The 8296-nt window shown below is 55.4% G+C and overlaps 1 protein-coding gene across 1 annotated transcript in view; it reads right to left on the reverse strand.

The window, feature by feature from the left end:
- Positions 1–2013: 2013 nt before the first annotated feature.
- The window catches only part of POLA2 (DNA polymerase alpha 2, accessory subunit), a 26235-nt gene continuing 19952 nt past the window's right edge, over positions 2014–8296 (reverse strand). The window contains exons 13-18 of the mRNA XM_021685032.2: positions 7745–7818; positions 4696–4804; positions 4349–4455; positions 3476–3535; positions 3102–3228; positions 2014–2410 (exon numbers count right to left, since the gene is read on the reverse strand). Of these exons, the coding sequence (XP_021540707.1) occupies positions 2258–2410; positions 3102–3228; positions 3476–3535; positions 4349–4455; positions 4696–4804; positions 7745–7818 (630 nt within the window). The 3' untranslated portion in view covers positions 2014–2257. The remainder of the gene's footprint in view (positions 2411–3101; positions 3229–3475; positions 3536–4348; positions 4456–4695; positions 4805–7744; positions 7819–8296) is intronic.

An 8296-nucleotide genomic window follows, 5' to 3' on the forward strand; every position in this document is an offset into this window, starting at 1 on the left:
GCTCCACCAGCACCAGTGAGTGAGGAAGAGGCGGTGACCCTGGGGGGGGGCATGAGGGCTGGGACCTCGAGATGTGGAACTTGGTAAGAGCACAGGGACTTTGTTTGCTCAGAACCATCGGCTCCACCCTTAGATCTGTGTCTCAAGGGCACAGGCACGACCAGGACCAGGGGAGACGCCACCAAACAAAAGGGGGTTCTGAAGCAGGAGTGTCCCAGGAGTCCTGGCCCAGCTCTGGCTCCTTGGCTTCCTCCCTCCTCCCCCCTCAAGCCTTACTCCAGAGGTCAGTGCCTCAGCACAGGCAGAGGCAAGAGCCCTCCATGAGCAAGAGGCACAGCCATTCAGGAAATTAGGGGCCCAGCTGAAAAGGGGTCTAGGAGCAGCCAGTTGGCAGACACTGGGCACCGGCTTCCTGACACGAGCAAAAGGGAACCGTCTGGGGGCAGAGAGGCGCTCGCCTGCCAGAGCTGTCTGCAATCTGGGGTCCGCAGCCTGCTTTCCGTGTGAGTTTTAAATGCCTGCTCGGAGCCCTCCAGGATCACTTCCAACAGTCACACGACTGTCTCCAGGCAACAGGCTCGCGCTCCCATTCATGCTGAGCTCCAGCTTTCTCACCACTGCCTCCCTCCGCCCTGCACACACCTCCCCCGCAGGATGCAGAACCTTCCTCCCCCTCCACCAACTGCCCCATCCCACAGGGACTCTGGATCTTGCGGAGTCTGTCATAAGGGGAGAGGGGCCTTTGTACCTTGCTAAGGGGGGACCACGACATGGCGATTCCCCACAAAGCTTCTTCAGCAACATGGGTATAATTGCCAAGAGTGTGGCTCCCTAGGAGCCACACATGGAGGAACCACGCATGGGCTCACACGATAAGGGCCCAGAGCCTGGTTTATCGCGGCCCAGGGCCTGTTGGTTAATCTTCCCGGGCAAGGGTTTTCCAAGGCAGGGGTGGGGGGGTGGAGGGCAGGGTTTTAGCGGACACTGGGGTTGGTGGAATGATACAAAGGCTCTTCTTGAACTGGGGGACCACAGCTGTTTGAGGTTTGGGAGAGGGGCCCGGGCTCCCAAAATGGCACATCTGGAGACGAAGTGGCTGGGTGCTTCCCATGCAGGGGGATCTTCAGGAGGAAGAAAATCAGCTCCCCAAGTTGGGGCTTGTCTCTGGTTCTTGTGTTCAGAGGAGGCGCCTATAAAATAAACGAGACAAAACCACAGCTGCTTGTTTTCAAAGGGAGACCAGTTTCTCCCAAACCTGGTTGGATCTGCCATGGATTCCACCGTCTGAGGTGGGAGGCAAAGGTTGCACACTGCTTGGTCACCTATTTATCTCTGACTCAGGCCAAAGGCATCACACCCCCTGCTCCCTCGCACACTTCCCTCAACCCTGGAGTCGGGCCCCTCGGGCTTGGCTTGGGCACAGGACGCAGGACAGCCTGCCAGCTTTGGGCAAAAACCTGGTCCACGGTTAGCTGGTGACGGCCTCTCCCCAAACGCCGGGACACACGAGACGTTTGGGGACCCTAGAGGGCCCCGCCTGGCCAAGTGCTCTGGGCTGTGGGTGAGCCCCACGTGCTGTGCAGCTTGGCAGGGTCGGCACCGGGGAATCCGGCTTTGGCAGGGCTCCGTGCAGCCGCCCCCTCCAGATGGGAGAGGTCAGGCTGGGACCAGAGCACGCAGGCGAGTGCTGGGTGGGGAGGGCCAGGCCACAGCCAGCTGCTCGCTCTGCAGCCTGGCTCCGTGGCCCCCGCCCAGCACACCTCCTCAGCACCGAGGCCACGGGGTCTGGGGAGAACCAGGCTTGCGGCTGGACGGAAACCCAGTGTGACAGATGCTAGGCCTTCATGGGCACAGGTCAAGGAGGCAATGTTCTTTGTTCACTGCCAGGAAAAAGAAAGAGCGGAAGAGGAATTAAACTCAGAAGTCACCCTCAGAATTTACTTTTATTTCTCCAAAAGTTGTTCCTGTGTCTGATTCATGTAGATAAATCACAAAGTCTTCTTGCCTCTTCCGAGGATGCTGCATCCACAGCCAGTTTGCCCGGGACTCTTCGCGTGTCCACGAAGAAACAACAGCTTTCTTCCAGAGCAGCTCGACCCAGGGTCAGGGTCCAGCTGCATGAGGCCTTGCCCACTGGGCCCGTACCCCGCGGCCTCTCCTCTACCTCTCAACGGCTGCGCTCCCGTCAGAGGGCCACTCTTGGGCTCTCAGACGTCTGCGAGCGCCGCATGACGGGGGACGATAAAGCGCCCAGGCCTCAGATCCGGACCACCTGGACAGCAGTGCACGGACTCCGCCTCCCCTCCCCACCCTCGGCCTGCTGCCTCCTGAGGAAGAGTCGGCCAAAGGTGCCCCCCACCTGCCCTTTGGTGAGGCGCCCGGGATTCACACAGACACAGCCGAGGACATCCTGGGGAGAGGAAAGGGGCCGATGTGAGAAAGCTGGAATCATCTAAGAGTCAGACCCCAGAGAGGGGTTGATAAAATGGAAAGGAAGGCAACTGAACATATCTCAAGTCTAATCTGTTAACTTATCGGAAAACCCTGAATTCCTTTTGAGCCTCTGAAGCGGAATGAAGAAGGGTAACAATCAGCTCCCCAACTTGGGAGACAAACCTGACCTGGTTATCGTTTTCCAACACGGGAACACAGTTTTACCTCTTGAGGTTGAACTGGCTCTGATTCGGCAAGAGGGCTACGGGTTGGGTGGATCCCCCGTGAGGGACCCACCCCGGGTGGCAGAGATGAGAATGACCAAGAGCTTCTTTCAATCTCAAGGCTGAGCTCCCCCAGAGGTCATATCCGAATTCGGGAAAGGGGGGCAGGCAAGGGCATGTGCGAAACGTTCCCAGGTCACCCTGACATGGCCCCCACGTGACAACCACTGTTTGAGGGCCTTCCTACCTGCCCCTGGAGCTCCCAGGGGAGCAGGGGGATGGCTTTTACTTAAATGTTTTACTAACATTCGTTTTCTAGTCCTTTACCACCTCTCCCAAAGAAATGAGGCCACTGTCCCCAGATGAGGAATGAGGATCAGTGGTCTAGAAGGGAAAGTCAGATGGGTCCTGGCGTTTCTGGGAAAAAGCAGACTTCAAACTTACCTTCACAAAGTATTTCAGCTCTGATGGGATAATGAAGATGTCCGGGGTGACGGGCAGCTGCGCATAGGTGTAGAAATTCTCATAGTCAATGGCCATGTCTTCCTGGGGAGGGTAGAGCGGGTAGTAGCTACAGAGACGGAGAGAAACAGTAAGTAGTGACTGAGCCGGGGTCCCCTCTTCCCACATGGCCTCCGAGCTTTCACAGACTGTCTCTCCTGTTCCTCCCTGTGTTTGGGGGACAGAAGGCAGGCTTGTCATCACAGGGAGTAGTTCCCTGGTAGTGGCCCAAGGAAGGTGCTTGCAATCAAATCTGTCAGAGCACCGGACCCCAAAGCACACTCGTCCTGGTCAGATATTCCCACGAGTGAGCTCACCTTCTCTGGGTCAGGATGTGCTTGAGGATTCGGCTGAGTCTGTCTGAAGTTCTGGAAGCACTGGGGAAGCAAGAGAAGCAAGAAATGGAATGCAGAGCCTTGTTTCTCAGCTCCTGTGTCTCTTTGGGGAGGACCTGAGGATTCGATAAACCGGGGAAAAGCTACATGGCCCACACACAGTGATGAGAGGGTACCTCTGGGGAAGTCGAAAGACCCCCCGCCAAAGAGCTCGGTCTGTTCCCACCTGAGAAGGGGAGCAGGCATCCCAGGTGATCAAGACCACGGCAGGCTGTTGGCTAAAACTTCAGTGTGCAAGAATGGGCAAGGAGTGCACCAGCAAGCAGTGAGTGTGCTGTCAGGCTGACCCTTGCCCCTCAGACCTCAGCCAACAAGCACACACCCATCTCGCCTAACACATGCATTGCTTCACACTCCTCCCAGCGATGGGGGAACTGCCGGACCTGCATCAGCAGGCAGGCTAGGTCTGATTCTCTGCAGACCGACACCCTGCTGAGTAGCTCGGCAGTTCATCCTCTAGGAGCAGGGACACCCAGTCCTGTTTAGGTCGTGAGTGTGGGAGGTGAAGAAAAGGAGATGAACCTCTAGGATTAAAAACAAAGCGCAAAGACACATGGCCATGGTTCTTTGGGGTCTCCAACACTGTACAGACAAGTGCTAGCAGAAACAGATGTATCCCGTTGCTCCCCTTGGGAACAGAGAAACTCGAATGGCCAAAGGGTCTGGCACAAAGGGCTGCTCTAAGGACTTCCCAGTTAAGGCTCTGCCAAGCAGCCCCTTGATTTTCTTGGTGGAAGAAAGGCCCAGGGTCCAGGGCGCCAGTGTCCTGCCTGCTGGACCAGAACTGCTTCCCACCTACTGATCTCCTCGGCTCCCATGTGGAACAGCAGATCCGTGGACGTCAGGCCAAAGATCACTCCATTTATGGAGAGGCTGCAGGGCTCAGACACGAACTGCACTCGCTAAAACAAGAAGGGGTGAGACAAGCATTTGTGCACCAAAGCTAGAACCTTCTTCCCCATGAAAGTGGGGGGGGGGTCTCCCAGGGGAGGAGAGACCACTGAAAGGGGGGCCAAACCAATGGACAGTAAATCATAAACACATCTGTCTGTTAAAGAAAGCTGCTTAAGATTCAGGCCCTATCCATGCCCCCAGAAGGCTTCTCCACCCTCCACTCAGGGGCCAGAGCGGGGATGCAGTACCTTTCTGTCATCTCGAGGCAGATCGGAGTAGCTGAAAGGTGGCTGCGGGTACACGGGCTCGCGGTGCACGTCCCTCACGGATGGGACAAAGACGAGGTGGGAGCCAGAGCTACTTCATCCAAAAACCATCAGAAGAGGGAGAAAAATGAGCGCATTCGAGTTAGAACAGCTGGACGACAGACTGAAAATATCAGGGCTTGAGACAAGAGCCTCCATCCAGAGAGGAATTTCCGAACCGAATTCTATGAGGAGAGGTGCTGTTTCCCATGGGACACTGCGAGCAAAAGACACCTTGTTCTCACTTCCACACATCTACCTCAGCGAGGCTCAGGTCACCCGGGATGTGCTTTGTCCTGGCTCCATGTGGTGTTCCACCAGGGAGAGGACGGGACTATTTGGTAGGAAAGGAGGAGCAGAAATTGGGAAATAGAAAAATCTAGAAAGACAAGGTTCTGACCAAAGAACCAGAGACGTGCAGCCAGATACAAAACCAAAGTTCTGACTTCACACTATGCACACAGATGGGGCGTACAGGCATTGGTCTCCCTGACCAGGGGCTCTTGCCCAGGGAGAGACCAGCCATGACCGGACCCTCACACTGCCTTCTCGCGTAGAGGGTCAAACCGCAGCCTCCTACCAGAACACTGGGTCCTACTTACAACAACAGACAGACACACCTTCCGAGGGACGGGGAAGAGTGCACCTGGCCTCTCTCCGAGGCCCTTCCCTCTCGCATAGGGAAGCGATGCCCCAAGTTTTTCTCAGCAGACTGTCTTGCAAGAGTGACAGGACTATTTAACAGCAACAGGAAAAACAGATTTCCTTTGATGGAGGCAGAAGGGGAATCTCTAGGGTACAACATGTAAGCGAAGAAAAACCTTTAACTTGAGGACCCAACTGTTTATCCTCAGCCACACAAAAGAGGAAAGGAAAAAAAAAAAAAACCCCGTTTCCTTGGTTCCCTCAGCTGTGCTCGGCAGAGGGGCCTATTACAAACCACACAGGCGTAGTGTCCCTTTGAGGGCATGTTTAAAACTCCCCACCAGCGCTCGCTGTCAGCTCCCTCTCTTGCTTGAAATCTATGGCCTTCCCAGACGCAGCTGCCTTTCCCATGGGATAAAGGTACTGGTGACTGTTGTCACATCTGGCACTTGTCTGTCATACCTGCTCAGAGCGTGAACTGAGACTTGTGCAACAGAAAACCAGGATCTTGAGACCACTCTGCACATTAGTTACAGTCCCTGTGACACAGATTAAGTACATGATCGGTGCCCGAAGCCAGGGCTGACCCGCCCGGGACTACCTGTGCCCAGACCCCACGGGCTCAGTCTGTGATGGACACAAAGGGCGGAGGTGCCGCTGGCCACGGTTAAAGGGGTGGAGCCGCTGTTTCAGCGAAGGTGCTGGAAGGGCAATGGTTAAGGAGGAAACAGCCCTCCTGCTCATGGCTATGAAGTGGCTGTAGGGGGAGGGATCTGAAAGAAAATTCCAACTATGCCGAGCATTGCACAACCTCGTGCATCACGGTGGGAGGGTCCCCGCAGCCGCTCCCTCTGCGGCTCTGCTGCTCTGCTCTGTGGACAGGGCGCTTCCGCGAGTTCTGGCTTTTACTGATAAATCAGCTTTGTGCTCTGCACGTCTGATCTCTCAGGAATAAAAATAAACCACCCCCTAGCACGGACCGCTCATATACTGTTTTGGGGAGGGCAGGGCAGCTCCCCCTGCCCCGAGGTGCACACTGGCTGCAGAAGAAAGTGCCTGGCAGCGCTGGGCGCTCACTCCACAGTAACAATGCCCAGTTTGTTCTTTGTTTGTCCCACTGCTGTCACCACGTGGGGCGAGGAACCAAAAACAGAACCCACTGTCGCACTGAGAGCACCCTGCCTGCTGGGGCACGGCTTTGAGGTCCCTGTCCATCCGCAGGGGACCCGACCCAACAGGGACACCAGCCCTGCTCCTGGCAGTTGGGGTGGGGAGGGGTATCTCTGAGGGGCACTAGGTACTCCCCAGGTCTGGCCTGCGTCACGACAAACGACAGCGTGGGAGGCAAGAGGCACCTGGATTAACTTCATTGGGGGGGGAGGGGTAGTGGGGAAGGGGCAGACCCAGGCGCAGGCCGAGTCCCCTGACTACCAGGTAAGTTAGGGGGTGCTTCTCCCCAGTCCCTGAGGCCTGCCAGACCGGCCCTGCTGCCGATACAAGACGGTAGTATTACGACTAATCGACTCTGGGATCAGTTCTCACTGCGAATGGGCGGAAGATTATACATCTTGTTTTAAAAACCACCTTTGTTACAGACTTGTTTTTAAAAGCTTAGCCTCAGGAATGTTTATTTTCTATGAGCTCAGCCGCAGGCAAGCAAATCCCTAGAGGAGAAGATTCATCACCTATACCAATTCCTTTCAAACCCTGGCCCTGGACGAAGAGGGGCAGGAAGTGAGGATGTTAGCTTCCTGAGTAACTTCCTACTTGTAGTTCAAGACTCTTCCAGGGAATAGTGCCTTTTCTCTCAAATTAGAATTGCGCATCTCTCCTCAAAGTTCCTGCCCCTTGGTCTATGGCAAGGATCCAAGATCTCCTCTCCGCGCCCCCAAGTTTCTACCATGGCCTGCTCGGCCGTCCGCAGTGTCCCGTGAAACGTGGGGCAGCTCTGACTCTGGGGAAGGACTTGGGCTCACCCCAAAACAATCACTCAAGCTTCGAGATGTTTGGGGCCCCCAGGGATTTCGTTGGGGAACTCATCAAACACTTCTCAGAATCAGCCGGGAAGATTCCCAGGGAATAGGAGTTTACACAAAAGGGAGTGAGAAAAGAGAGGAAGTAAAGGGCAAGCAAGGGAAGAGCGAAAGTCTTCGCAGCCTTTTCCTGTCAAGTGTGTTTATCTTTGAATTTCAGAGACGCCTCTTAACCCGGTGTCGGTGCGCTTGGGAGTCAAGAGGTGGATCTGATCTCTGGAGTTCAAAAGGATAAAGGGACACGAGCTACCATTACTTCCTGCCCTGGAGAAACCGGGCAGCGTAAGGTTCTGTCCAACAGTCTGAATTCTGACCTGCGCGTCCCTTCAATAATTGTCCGCAGACACTGCTTGAAAATATCTTCAAATGGACTTGTGAGCAGGCAGTTCTGCAAGAGAAGGAAGGAGACCGATTCAGAGAGCAGACGCTGGCCTTTATTCACTGGCCTAGCATGCTGAACGACCCCGGGGGCCAGCTGTTGAGCGAGGAGCTGGAGGACAGAGTACGATGAAAGACACATGTTGGTGGGCGCCTGGGTGGCTCAGTTGGTTAAGCGACTGCCTTCGGCTCAGGTCATGATCCCAGGGTCCTGGAATCGAGTCCCACATCGGGCTCCCGGCTCAGCGGGGAGCCTGCTTCCCCCTCTGACCCTCTCCTCTCTCATGCTGTTTCTCTCTCGCTCGCTCTCTAATAAATAAATAAATAAAATCTTTAAAAAAAAAAAAAAAAGAAAGACACATGTTGGGGCGCCTGGGTGGCTCAGTCGTTAAGCGTCTGCCTTTGGCTCAGGTCATGATCCCAGGGTCCTGGGATTGAGCCCCGCATCAGGCTCCCTGCTCTGTGGGAAGCCTGCTTCTCCCTCTCCC

The sequence above is a fragment of the Neomonachus schauinslandi genome, chromosome 11, assembly GCF_002201575.2.
Source record: "Neomonachus schauinslandi chromosome 11, ASM220157v2, whole genome shotgun sequence".
In the NCBI taxonomy this organism is placed as follows: Eukaryota; Metazoa; Chordata; class Mammalia; order Carnivora; family Phocidae; genus Neomonachus; species Neomonachus schauinslandi.